Raw genomic sequence first — 14,190 nt, forward strand, 5'->3', positions numbered from 1 at the left:
CGGGGCCCCCACATGATGAGGGCCTCTACAAACCGTCGTTTAAAAAATTCTATAGCAATAGAATTTTCCATTTGTTAAGAAATTAATGATCAATTAAGTATATATCCAAACATTATGCAAACAGGAAGAGGGTATACACAGTGATTTACTTCGAGAAATGGACTTTGGAGAAATCATTGATGATTTTGCCTCTAAGAAAGCACGTACAGTGTCATTCACTTAATGACAAAAAAATATGTATTTGAATAGTGTTAATTTGATGTTCAAACGTAAAGATGAAATTAATAATAGATATTTATTAATTTAAAGGGCCTCCACTCTTTTCTTGCCCCGGGCCCCCACACACCTTCATCCGGCTCTGGTTGTGATACGATTGTGCCCACGCAGTGGGCAGATTGTTATTTTTACTGTTAATTATGTTTTTCGTGATTAAGGCCAAAACTACGCATCTTATCAAAAAGTGGTTGATAACAAATTAATATCTTTTTCAAATGCACAATTTTAATGTACTTATCTTTTACCGTATTTTGCATAGTTTAGCCGAAAAATGTAAATTTGGAATTTTTCATTATTTTTTATGCTGTCAAAATGTGAATTTTGGATTTTTCAAGAAAATTAAAAGAGTTGTTATGATAATCTTGTAGGGCATTCGAAAATCATTCAAATTGTTTGATTTTTTAAACACTATGAATAACCGCACAGAGAATTTTTGAAAAAAGTGGTCTCAAAAATATTGAAAATATGCCCACTTTTTAAATTTTTATCCAAAATGGCTAGCTAACGAACTTGAGCTTTAGTTTATGACACTAAACTAGTGTACCAAAGACTAATCTAGTTAATTAATTTTTTTTAAGTTATTGTGTTCAGAGACAGACGTACATACAGACTGACGGACAGACATACGAGGGGTGTTCAAAAAGTAAGTTTCCCTAGTCTGCCGTTTTGCTCCAGCGCCATCTAGCGAGCTGGGACCGAACATAGTTTTAGTTTAGGATATACCGATAAGAGCGGAACTGGTCTTTGCTGCCGAAAAAATTTTTTTCATCAGGAGCGACTCGGAAACCATGGAGCTACCTGTATAAAACGTGTCCACTTGTGAGTTGCGTGCAGTTATTCGCTTTTTAACTGCAAAAGGGCTTAATCGCAACGAAATTCAAACTGAATTAGTGCATATTTATGGTGACAAATGCATGAGTGTGCAAAAGGTGCGTCGGTGGCGTACATATTTTCTCGAGGTACGCGGAGAAGTTCATGATGAGCAGCGTACAGGCAGGCCAAAAACCACCATTACAGATGACGCAGTCGCAGCAGCCGAAAAAATCCCGACGCACCATTTGCACACTCATGCATTTGTCACCATAAATATGCACTAATTCAGTGTGAATTTCGTTGCCATTAAGCCCTTTTGCAGTTAAAAAACGAATAACTGCACGCAACTCACAAGTGGATACGTTTTTTACAGGTAGCTCCATGGTTTCCGAGCCGGTACTGATGAAAAAAATTTTTTCGGCAGCTAAGACCGGTTCCGCTCTTATCGGTATATCCTGAACTAAAACTATTTTCGTTCCCAGCTCACTAGATGGCGCTGGGGTAAAACTGCAGACTAGGGAAACTTACTTTCTGAACACTCCTCGTACATACAGACAAACGGACACATACGTAAAACCCTGTTTTTCGGTTTCAGGGGGTCTCAAAACGTGGACATTTGACAAAAATTGGGGGGGGGGGGGGGGGGGGTCAAATTTCACAAAAATCTAATACTTTCTCTGATGAGAATGTAAAAATATTATCTTACCAGGCTTTTGTGTGAGTGAATATTTGCGAAACTCAAATTTTAGAATCTGAGGAAGAACAGGCAAGAACAAGACGTCCATTTTTCTAGCTCGGAGTTGGAAAATCGTATCCTTTTAGTTTTTTTTAACAAATTGTCCAGAAAAATTTAAATCTCTGATACCATTATGTACGAACTGGAATCCTGTAATATAGAAAACAGCATGTAAATAAAATTGGTTTCTATGAAAAGGTGTTTAAAAAATGAAACTCATTTACAAATTTGAATTCTACAATATTTCTCAGTTTCCTTCGTGAATTCTAAAATGATTTTAATTATTTTTACAGTAGGTTGTACTTGTATCTATATTTGTGAGCTTCTACATGAAAATGGCCCTTATGGCCGGCTCTAGTTTATGAGATATTCGCGTTTTTTCTTAGCTGAGGTCGAAATTATTATTTTTGCTTTTTAGTGGGGAAAGATGATGGGACCTATAAAGAATAAATTGGAATTGCACTCATATCCAAATAGAGATCGGAAGTAAGTTTGTATATTTTATGTTCGAAGAAAAATGTAACATGTGTGCCTATGAAAATCACCAAGTTTAGATGCGCTTTTCTCGAAAAACGGTCTTTCGAAGTTCGAACTGCAAAAAAATCCCAGTGACTCATTTTTTAACTAAGAGGGTACATTTTGAGTCTAAAATGCCCGGAATTCATTCAGCTATATACCTGAATATCTAGTGGAAAACTCAATTTTTTTACAGAAAATTCGTCTTTTCATTCTAAGGTTTAAAAATTCAGAGAAACTTTTATTTTTCTTGTTTAACAAATATTTATGTGTTAAAAATTAGTCTTTTTGATATAAAAATTAATTTTTCTTCATGAAATATCACCTTTTTTGGCTCAAAATTAATTTTCGAAATACTTAATACATCAAAAGACTTTTTCAAAATTTAAGAATTAAAAAGTATCAACTTTCCCCGGGTTTCTATGAAAGTCCCAAAAATCAATTTGCGTCTGGAATTTCACAATATCGGAATTCGGATAGAAGATAACGCTCTGATATAAGATGGTGATCCCTTGGTTTGAAGTCGAAAGTGCCCTAAAGAAATTGTGGCTATTGAGGCCCTGGTTAAAGAAAATTAATTTTCTCAATAAAGGGTAAGTAAACAATATTTATGAAGTTTCTTAATTATTGCTATATTTAGAATTTCCTGTTAATTGTTAAAATTATAAACAGTAAGTCGCAGTGAAAGTGTAAGAGCTTATTATAGTTTTGCTGTAGAATTTAAATTAACTTTGGTTCTATTGATAAAAGCATCTCTTTTTTCCGTAAAGATTAAACATTAGGGTGGTCCAAAAATTCATGGGAAAATTTGTTTGCATGATAGAGGACAACGATCCCCCCATTTTATTCCAAATACGAAAAAAGCATGTGCTTTTTGATCCTCCATTCGACAGCTCGACCAGTGAAAAATCTTGTAATTGAAGTAAATTATTATTATAAAATTTACAAAAATGCACACGGTAAAAAAAATTGAGGTGTGACAGGGATATTATTCCTTATTATAGCTAAACATTTAGCTGAAAACGAACGAAGGAATTTAGAAAGATCCCTGGATCAGCGAAAATGAATATCCTTGACCATTTTCCATATACTAGGGATATCGTATAGTCAAACAACGAATAAGTATAGCTATAATAGGAATATTAAGAATAGGTGTCTGAAGCAATTATCGGAAGAGCGCCGGTGCATTATGGGAGCAGTGAAATAAAATGGCGACGGTCTAATCGGGAGCAATGACAGTTGAAATTTACTTAGGAAAATTAAACGCTTTTTAACACTTAAAATGTGCGCGAATGTTAATATTAAATGGAGTTTATGATGCAGTAATAATAATTTACATTTGATACGATTGTAGGCGATAATTATATTGAAATATCAAGAAACGCGATAAAAACAACAAACTTGACCTCCAAATGCATTACACGGATTTCAGGGAAATTCCTTTTCGCGATACCAGACGAAAGATTGGCTACTGTAAGTTAATATATTTCTATAACAACTATATTTTTTTTCTAATCTGAAGATAATACAATTATACATAATGTGTCCAAAATAAAAAACTTTCGAACTTGGCAATTTTTTCCAAATTACTGATTTACGAGAACAATTCACATAAAGTTACTAAATGTTTAACTCTTCTAACTAAACGTTTTACCTAATCCAAGCGTACACTTTCTTTGAGTTTAATATATTCTTGATTCACTCGTTCGCCTCAAGAATTTTTTTTCCGTGCATATAAGGTGTATAACCTTTGATTTCAGGCAAGAAAAAAATTCAGAGCACATGTCCGGAAAAACAGTAAACATTTTAATGGAATTCCAATGTCAAACTTATGTTTCACGAAATATTTTAATAAATACAATTTATACACATTCTTCTGCATTTTATAATTATTTTGTTTAGTTACCAGAATTGTTTCTACTACCCGTGTTAAATTGCGCGCGAACTGCGACCAACCAGCGCCCGGCCCTAACGCAAGCGCAGTAGATCCGAGACCTCGACTAGCAGTAAAGGCAACTTCGAAATAATTAAACATAAGATTGTCATAATTTGTTATGCAGCAAAATTGATAGTAGGAACGAGATTCTTATCGAAAATAATTTATATGGTATTTTACGAAAATGCTCATACTACGTAAAAATCTAAGATGATAAATAAGCGGTTAAGGGCATGTGACACAGCTAAATACCTATATTACCGATCACAGTTTTTCAGTTCACTGAATGTTCTTTTGAACTTAAGAACTTTTTTTGTAAATAAAATATCGAGCTGAAACTTTGGGAAATGTATTAGAGTACAATAAAGTAAGTAAGTAGGTTTAGGTTAAAAAAAACATTCAGTGAACTGAAAAACTGTCGTCGGTAATATAGGTATTTAGCTGTGTCACATGCCCTTAAACTAAGAAACACCATTTCTGGAATGCATCGAGCAGACAGCTTTTCTACTTTAGTATTTCCTACATTGAAGTCGAGAAGACGCGATTTGTTTTACGTAATTATAAGTATTATAACTCCTTGTTTTTCTGCATTCTATTTCTGTGAGAAATAGCGTGAGATTATTCCGGGATAGTTTGTGTCAATATACCTGCACTTGAAAAAACCTTACATAAAATCAGCAATAATCATTGATGTCGGATTTGCTAACAAGTAAGTGACATTGTAGGTTTACCTATATTTACTACTATAACCTCACTTATTTTATTTCACACCTATTTACGCACAAAGAATCATGTTTTCATTCACAGCAAGAAAACTATTCGTTAATGCAGTCAAATCTTTATTTTTCTTTTCAAAACACAGTTCTTATTGAAATTAATGATTCATTATTACGAAGTTTTTCATGTATACTACTACGTAGTCAGATTAGAGTTAGAATTTTTTTGTGAAGAACATACAGCTGTGAAAAAATCCTGTATAGGAAAACCTCGTTATTATCGGATAAAGAAAACACGAGCAAATCTGCAGGAATTTAAAAATTCCTCTATGAATTCCGCAAAGGATTAATTTGTAACACGTATATTTCCTCGTATTTTTCTCGTCCAAATATAACACGCGGATTTCTTCTACGATTTTTTAAACAGCAAGTTGAATAACTGAAAATTTACCATTTTTTGTATGAAAATATTATTATTACATTCCCTGAATATTTAGGTTATAAAAATTCTTAAACTTGTCAAATGATTTTCATCTCAGGGGCCGTACTTAAATTACGTAATGGATTATAGGCCCTCTCCAAACCTCCCATCCCCTGTGACAAAGCGTAACAAAATATCCCCTACCCCCTTCACCTGTGTACAGAAAGTAATTTATGCTTTTTCCTGTCGATTAACAATCGGATACTAACATTTTAATCTGGTAAAATTTCTAACATAGGATCTTTTATAAACGAAATACAACCATTTTTCAGATAAATTTGAAATTTTTAAAAATTTATACGTCTTATTAAAAAAATACTTTTGTACCACAGAAAATGATTTGCAACAAAATACTTGAATTTGTAACAAATTAATTCAATTTTGAACCTAAAAAGATGAATTTTTTTACTAAAAAGTGTAATGGTTGAAACTTAAACCAATAAAGATGTTTTAGTCAAGAAAAAATAAAAAACTGCACCTAAACTGTTAAACATTTACGCAAACATACGAATTTTCTGAACACAAATTGAACTTTTAACCAAAAAATGTGAATTTCCAGCAAAGAATTGATTGTCGACAGCATAGTTAGAGATAAACCCTAAAAAAAAAATTTTCAACAAAGTAGTTCAACTTTTTCCCACGCAATTAAAATTCCAATTAAAAAGGGCAGTTTATTCATTTTCAATTGAATAGTTGCATTTTTATCCAAGAAAGATGAAATATCTACTAAGACAAATAAATTTTTAAATTAAAAAAAAACAATTTTCAAAACAAAAATTTACGTTTCATTGAAAAAAGATTTTAGTTTGATTTTTCAATTTCAAATTTTGAGTTTTAAAGAAGAAGTACATTTTTGACGAAGATACTTGAATTTTCAACTAAAAAAACGAGGTTTTAACAAAACAGTTGAATTTTCGACCAAAAAGGATAACTTTTCAACAAAGTCGTTGAATTTTCATACAAGTAATAAAATTTATAATTGAAAAGATATTATTATGAAGAAAGCAACTGCAAAAAAATTTTAATATAAATAAAGAATTTTCTAAAATGACGTACACGAATGAACGACCCACTCCCTCCCGCTAACAAATGGTAACAAAATCCTTGACCCTTCTTTGCCCCTAGAGCTATTACGTAATTTAAGTACGATCCCGTATCTACTCATATAGCACAGCTATTTTATTTAATATTGGAAATCTTATTTTTTCACAGAAATCAGAATGGATGAGTTGGAAGCTTATCCATTTCACTTAGTTGAATTCATAAAAAAGAATAAATTCTTTGTCAAATTTATGGATCCTCCCTACAATCCGAAAACAAATAAAATGTTGTATATGTTAATAGAAAAGGAACCCGATCCCCCAGATAACTGGCAAGAGTATCCGGTGAAGCTTCTTGGTCACGCAGTTTTGGTTTAATTTAATTTTATGCAAGACAATATACTAATGTTTTATATTTCAGAGCTATATACTAACTGAATAAGGCTAAGAAATGAAATATGCATAATAAATCAAAAGGTAAAAGAAATTGGCTATATATATAACATTGGATCTTGATTCATATTTGGTTCCTTTGCCTGATGTTATGAAAGTGGCAAAAAAATGGACTTTTCTTTTACTGAATAAAGCGTTAATCCTAATTTATTTACTGTTTCCTTTTGTAGGAACACTTGTAGAAACAAACGAGAGACTCCTATTACTACTAGAAGACCAAAAGAAGGTTTTATATAGCAATGACCCTACTGAAAATTCCTATATAGGTTGCTGTATGGGAACCTACATCGGATCCTATATAGGATCCCACATAGTAACCTATGTATTTTACCTATAGGTGATGTCTATAGGAAATGATATAGGATCCTGTATATGTTTCTGCATGGAACCATATCCAAATGCGCAGTACTATTTTATAGCACTTACGGCTGCGCAGAACTTTTTTTGGTCCTCCAGGAGCATCTAAAGACATATATACCATTAGGTACCATGAGGTATCATTAGTTAGATACCATCAGTTAGGCACCATTAGGTACCTTATTAGGGAGTGTCCTATACAGGCACCTATATAGGATCCTATGTCCTTTCCTATATGTGGCACCTATAGGTGAAACATATAGCACACTATGTAGAATCCTATATCGGATCCTATGTAGGTTCCTATATAGGATCCTATATAGGAACCTATATAGGAATTTTCACTAGGGGACAAACAAATTTGAGTGCAATAAAACTTGGCTCACAAGTGTCACAAAGTAGCACTTCTTCTTCAATAAGGACTACAAGACCTCCCTCTTCTGACACCTCTAATGACACAGGTGAGAAAATAATTATTTAAAAAATAAATACAACAAAAAATCACCCATAACATCGATCCACTAATCTCAACCATTCTTTATATTTTATTATTGTTAAAAAAATACATACATAATTCTATTTTATACAAGGTTGCTAGGTAGCGTTGAGTTGTTATAAAATAGTGTGTATAATTGCGAGGCAGTTGAGACGGATCGCGGACCGAGATTGTGGACTAAAGAGTCGAAAGTTTAGGCCAATTGGTCGTAACGTTTTACTGTATCAATTATATTTGTAACATTCATTAAAATTTACATAAACAATCTAACGTGTAGATTTTTATTGTGTCAATTTACGCGTTAAGTCAAGATCCTATGGTTAGACTAGTTTGAACTCCAACAATTTCAGAAGTCAGATAGCGGCCCATTTCCACTAAATAAGCTTTTTTTGAGTATCGCAAACCCGCAAAAATCGGAAAATTTGGAAAAATTCCGGTAACCAAGCAAAACAATAAAAGCAAAAAAACGTGGTATCGAACGCCATAATGAAAAAAAGGTTCTCGATTTTTCTCGCTTCTTCCGTGTATTGATATTTCTATTTTATATGTGATAATCAATTAGATATTCCCGAGAATAATTATTTAAAAATTAAAAATAGTGAATAGTGAGAATGGATCAACAAGGAGCATTTGGAGGATTAACTACATTTCCTGATTGGCTTTGTTGGTCAATCCAAGGAACTCTGAAGGTCTAGAGAATAGGTGATCAAGGCGTTTCAATCCTCTACAGAGTCAGCAGCCGCTGAATAATAATGTTCAACCCGGAGGTCAAAGCAGCCCAGTTTTAAATGCCACAAATCAAATTTCGCAACATAGAAATGAGTCGCAGGGAGATTTTCAGCAAAATTTGTCGCAAGTCCTAGCAACTATGACTAGACTTTTGGATCAAAATGCGACATTACTGCACAATGTGTCACAGAAGAAGCAGCCCGAAACATTTCATTACAATGTTCTCACGGACTTGTAGCATAATATTACGGACTCCACTGGACTGGAAGGATCTTCAGAAGCAAGAGCGTGGTTGGAGAAGTTAGAATCCACTGTTACGTTACATCGTTGGACTGAGGCTGTAGCTTTTGAAATAGCAAGAGCGCACATAAAGAAAGCAGCAAGAAACTGGTATCTGAGTCGAATTGATACCATTCAAAATTGGGCCCAATTCAGTCAGCAATTTAAAGCTACTCTAACGGTTTAAAAATGTTTAACTGAAAAATGGAAGGCAATGGAACAGCGATGTCAGCGACCTGGAGAAGATGTTCGAGAATACATTTTTGAGAAGGTTCGACTCTGCAAAGAATTGGGATTTAGTTTGACTGAAAGAAAGATTCAACTGGCAGTTGGACTGTTGTCTCGTCACATGAGTTCCATAATCGCATCACAAACATATCTCGACCTTGACAATCTTCAAAATATTTTAATGTTGGAGGATCTAGAGAATTCAAGAAAGCAGCCTTTTTCTTTAAGACGTGAGAATTCTGGAGCAGCTGATCGGAGGAAAGATACAAATTTGTCTTCGAGTTTGATGCCCGATAAGAAGCAAACTTCGACAGGGACTTCAAAGGAGAGCAACTCCGTTAGAGGCAGCTGGAAAAAAGAATCAAGTCCGAGTGCAGGTGCGAAGCGTGCGTGTTTTAGATGTAATTCGACCAATCACTACGCAAAAGAATGTCTTGTGAAATTCGAATTTAAATGTTTTCGTTGCAACGAGGCAGGTCACTTCGCAAAAGATTGTACTAGGCCTAAGAAACTCGACGAAGGTAAAATAAATGTTTACTTCTAATTGAAATACATCTGGGAAAAGTATTTAAAGAAGGCTTTAATTAATGATATGATTCTCGATTCTCTGGTAGATCGTGGATCTTCGGTTTGTACCATAAAAGCTTCCGTTATGCTTAATCACGGTTTTGAATATTTAAAACATCCAAATGAATTGATAGGTTTTTGAAGCATTCATGCCACGACGCGCTCTCCAGGTATAAAGAAGGCCAATATAAAGGTTGACGAGTGCTCAGATAATGAAATTTGTTTTAGAGTGGTGCCAGATACAGATGCTTTGACTGAATTGCCTCATATTGTCAAACCTTGAAGAGTTGGGACCAACTGTTAACCAAAAAGTTAGCATTCACCCGGGATCAATTAATTTTATTAATGTACTAGTCGGTGATTGTGAATTAATGTTGACTTATGAAAAGTGTAATTGATAAAGAGGTTAATTTATCGAAAGGGAAAATTCTTGCGGATAAGATTTTGTCAATAAAAGAAATTCCAGAAATGGAACCTAGATTTGAGCCAGTTATCAAGTCTGAGGTACAAACACACGAATCATTATCTGAGGCCGAATCGAAAGAGATGGTTGATCTTTAAAATTCTAAACGTCGAGCAATTGCTAAAAATTTATCGGAGTTAGGACGTTTAGATGTCCTGGAAATAGACATAATTTAAAAAGAAGGGTCGGAACCGTTTTCTGCGAAGCCGTATAGTTTGAGTTCACGGAACGTGAAACAATGCGAGATCTTATAGAAGAATATAAATGAGTCGGTTTAGCTAGAGGAACAAATTCACCCTTTGCTAGTCTGTGCTTTTTAGTTACTAAAGCAGATGGATCACCGCGTCTAGTTGTCGAATATTGGCGATTAAACAAGATGACAATCCGAACAAACTTCCCTCTCTCAAATATCGATGATGGTCTAGATCAATTACATGGCTCCAAGTTTTTTGCCACTTTAGATTTGTCACATGGTTATTTACACATTCCATTAACTGAAAGTGCGAAAAAAAGTCGGCTTTTATAACTCAGGATGAGAAGGGTCAATTTGAGAGAGCAATGTTTGGTTTGATGAATGCCCCATTCTATTTTTCTAAATGAATTAAAAGAATTTTTGGTCTAAATATTTCTATTTTAGCTTCTACTCATTTTGATGACATTTTGATTTATGCCAAGACTTGGGAGGAATTTATACAAAAATTAAGCCAAGTTTTGGATTTTTTGATAAAAGCAGGCTTAATATTAAACTTAAAAAAGTGCAAGTTCGGAGCTTATTTTGGGTCTTTATAATCCGCTAGCAAAACGTAGTGAGTTGCACACGGATGCATCAGCAATCGGATTAAGAGAGATGTTATTTCAACAAAACAAGGGGGAGAAACAGACATTAATTTACGCAATTAGTAGAAAAACCTCAGAAGCGGAAAATTCATATCATTCTAGTAAGCTAGAATTGTTGGCTGTAGTATGGGCAACGACTCGATTAAGACCTTTGCAAATCGGTATTCATTTTGACATTTTTACGGAATGCCAAGCGTTGGTTTATATTAACAAGTCAAAAACAACTCATCCACAAATAATTCGTTGGCTCAGTAGGTGAGAATATACAAGACGTAGATGCATTATCTAGAGCACCGGTAGAAGAGGCCAATTCTTTTGTTGAACCAGGTACGATTTTAAATATTTTGATGCGCCAAAATGAGATCTTGATGTACCAGAGAGTTGATGAAAAATTATCCAGGAAAATAGAAATTTTAGGAAAAGCCGAACACGAACGTACACGAGCGGAGAAAGATGCATGTTAAGATTACGTATTAGGAGATGGTTTACTATGCAAAATCAATTGCAAAGATAAAAATAAGGAATTGTATGTCGCGCCAACAGCCATGCGTAAAGCGCTATCAATTAAGTACCACGATTTGTCCAATTATTTTGGAATTGATAGAACGGTATGGAGAATTAGAGAACATTTTTATTTTCCAGGAATGCAAAGATATGTAAAAATGCACATTGGATCTTGTTTAGAATGTTTGTTAGCAAAAAGGATGGTAGGAAAGCAAGCCGGAGAATTTCATCCTATTCCTCCTGGAATAAGCATATACTTGCAATTTTACCAAATTTTGTCAATTATATGCAGTTAAGGATACAAAAGCGCCTAGGACGATTAAGAGGGTTGAAGAATTTATTTATAGATTTGGTTCACCTCAGTGAATCATTTCAAGCAGGGGTACTAGTTTCACAGCTAATAAATTTGAAGAATTGTGCAAAAGATTTTGTAACAAGCATACGTTAAATTCAAGTAGGCATAAGCAAGCCAATGGGCAAGCGGAGAGATTGAATCAAACTATTTTACCTGCTTTATAATCAAATCTTTTGGACAATGAAGGACTTAGATGGGATCCAGATGTAAAGAAATTAGCATTTGATTTGAATTCGTCAGTTTGTAAATCAACGGGTCGTGCTCCGTTTGAAGCTGTATATGGTTTTGTACCACGTTATGAAGACGGTCACATTAGAATGATAACGAAAAATTCTGAGACTTTTACAAATCCAGCAGAGATTAGAAATGAGATTCGAGGGGCGATTGCGATCGATCAAAAGAAAGCAAAAGATCGTTACGATAAGAACCGTAATACTAAAATTAAATTTGAAATAGGAGACATTGTATTCTTTAAAACCAACACTGTATCAACAGGTGAGTCCACTAAATTTCAATCTAGAAAGAAAGGACCAAGCGTAATTATTGCAAAGTTACCATCGGACACGTATAAAATTCAGAAATTATATTATAAAGGTAAAAATACTCCGACTACTGCGCATGTCAGTCAAATTCAAATTGGCGACCGAATTTGAATGAAGACGTAAACAGCAATTATAGTCAGAAGATGAGAATATTCAAAATTAAAAAAAAAGGAAGATTCTATAGAATTTTTAGAATCGAACGTCGATAAAACCTTTTAAGGAGGGCCTTGAAAAGGGCAAACAAGAGAATTTTACTCTAGTTGAAAAGAATCCAGATGTTTATGTGATTCGAAATCTAAGACTTCTTAGAGAAAGACGGAAACCGAGTAACCCTGGCGGACCGAAAGAACGGAATGGAGCCTCTACAAAGTACCCGTAAAGACCCCATTCGGTTCTTTTTTATTAAAAACTCGAAAAAACAGCAAAATCAACTTTTAAATTGCTGAAATTCGGATTCTACGTTAAAATTCCCTAGAGAAGGTCACGGAATAATCGTAATAGTTTTTTTTGCACTGGTAAAAAGTTAAAAAAAAAATAAGACTTATAACGCCTGTTGACTGCTACACTTCAAACGCATCGCCTGTAAGTAGCAGTCAACAGGCGTTATACGTCTTGTATATTTTTTTTAACTTTTTATCGTTGCAAAAAAAAAAACTATTGCGATTATTCTGTGACCTTCTATAGGGAATTTGAACGTAGAACCCGAATTTCAACCATTTAAATGTGGATTTTGCTGTTTTTCGAGTTTTTTACACAGGAACCGAATCGGGACCCAATGGGGTCTTTACGGGTACTTTGTAAAGGCTCCATTCGGTTCCTTCGGTCCGCCAGGGAAATTAAACGCTTTTGTTTGTGATTAATAATTTAGTTCAGGTATAATGCTTAAGCAATTTTTGAAGTTTCGTTTATGCTTGGGGACTAAGCATCTTTCAGGGGTGGCCGAATGATAGAAACATACATATATAGTTCTATTTTATGCAAGGTTGCTAGGTAGCGTTGAGTTCTTATAAAATAGTTGTACGAGAGTGTAGAATTGCGAGGCAGTTGAGTCGGATCGCGGACCGCGATTGTGGACTAAAAAGTCGAAAGTTTAGGCCAAGTGGTCGTAACGTTTTACTGTATTAATTATATTTGTTACATTTATTAAAATTCACATGAAGAATCTAACGTTTTTTATTTTCATTGTGTCAATTTACGCGTTAAGTCAAGATCGTATGGTTAGACTAGTTTAAGCTCTAACATTATATTGCTTTTAAATTTACTTCGCTATTTTCAAAGATGAAACTTCTTTTATTATTGAATTCTTTTTGTTTAGTACGCCAAGTATTAAAAGAATTGAAATTCCTGAGAACAGAAGCAAGGGATATACGGGAAAATCAAATAATTCTAAAGAATATGTATGAAAATATGGTCGCTATAAATTATTCTTCGAAAAAAAGTTTCGCTCAACCATATGATTTAAATTTACCTTTCAAAACACTTGAGGACCTACAAAGTTTCAATGAAAAAATACAGAGCGAGGAAGAATGCTCCAAACGATTTGTTAGTTTTTCTCAATATCCTGGCTTTATTTTTGTATATGAAAATTAATTAGAATATTCAATTTAAATTTAAAATAAAATATTTCCTATCACCTATACTTTCTTCTTATTTTGTACACATTTTTACAGAAAACTTCCATAACTTTGTTAATGGACAAACAAAGTCTTCGAAAATATGCCATTAATATTATGAAAAAATTCTTGGCACGAGATTTGGCTATGAAATCTACTGCTATGAAGAAAGTACCAGGAAAGGAACTTTTCAAAGATTATGATATGTACACATGTATTGTTGGTAAGGAAATTATATCAGTAGTGCATAGAT

The 14,190-nt window shown here is 33.9% G+C and overlaps 1 protein-coding gene across 1 annotated transcript in view; it reads left to right on the top strand.

Annotated features, from left to right (window-relative positions):
* Positions 1-7,768: 7,768 nt before the first annotated feature.
* Positions 7,769-14,190, top strand: part of LOC117180924 — an 8,280-nt gene continuing 1,858 nt past the window's right edge. The window contains exons 1-2 of the mRNA XM_033373557.1: positions 7,769-7,785; positions 13,995-14,160. Coding sequence (XP_033229448.1) covers positions 7,777-7,785; positions 13,995-14,160 — 175 coding nt within the window. The 5' untranslated portion in view covers positions 7,769-7,776. The remainder of the gene's footprint in view (positions 7,786-13,994; positions 14,161-14,190) is intronic.

The sequence above is a fragment of the Belonocnema kinseyi genome, chromosome 9 (genome assembly GCF_010883055.1).
Source record: "Belonocnema kinseyi isolate 2016_QV_RU_SX_M_011 chromosome 9, B_treatae_v1, whole genome shotgun sequence".
In the NCBI taxonomy this organism is placed as follows: Eukaryota; Metazoa; Arthropoda; class Insecta; order Hymenoptera; family Cynipidae; genus Belonocnema; species Belonocnema kinseyi.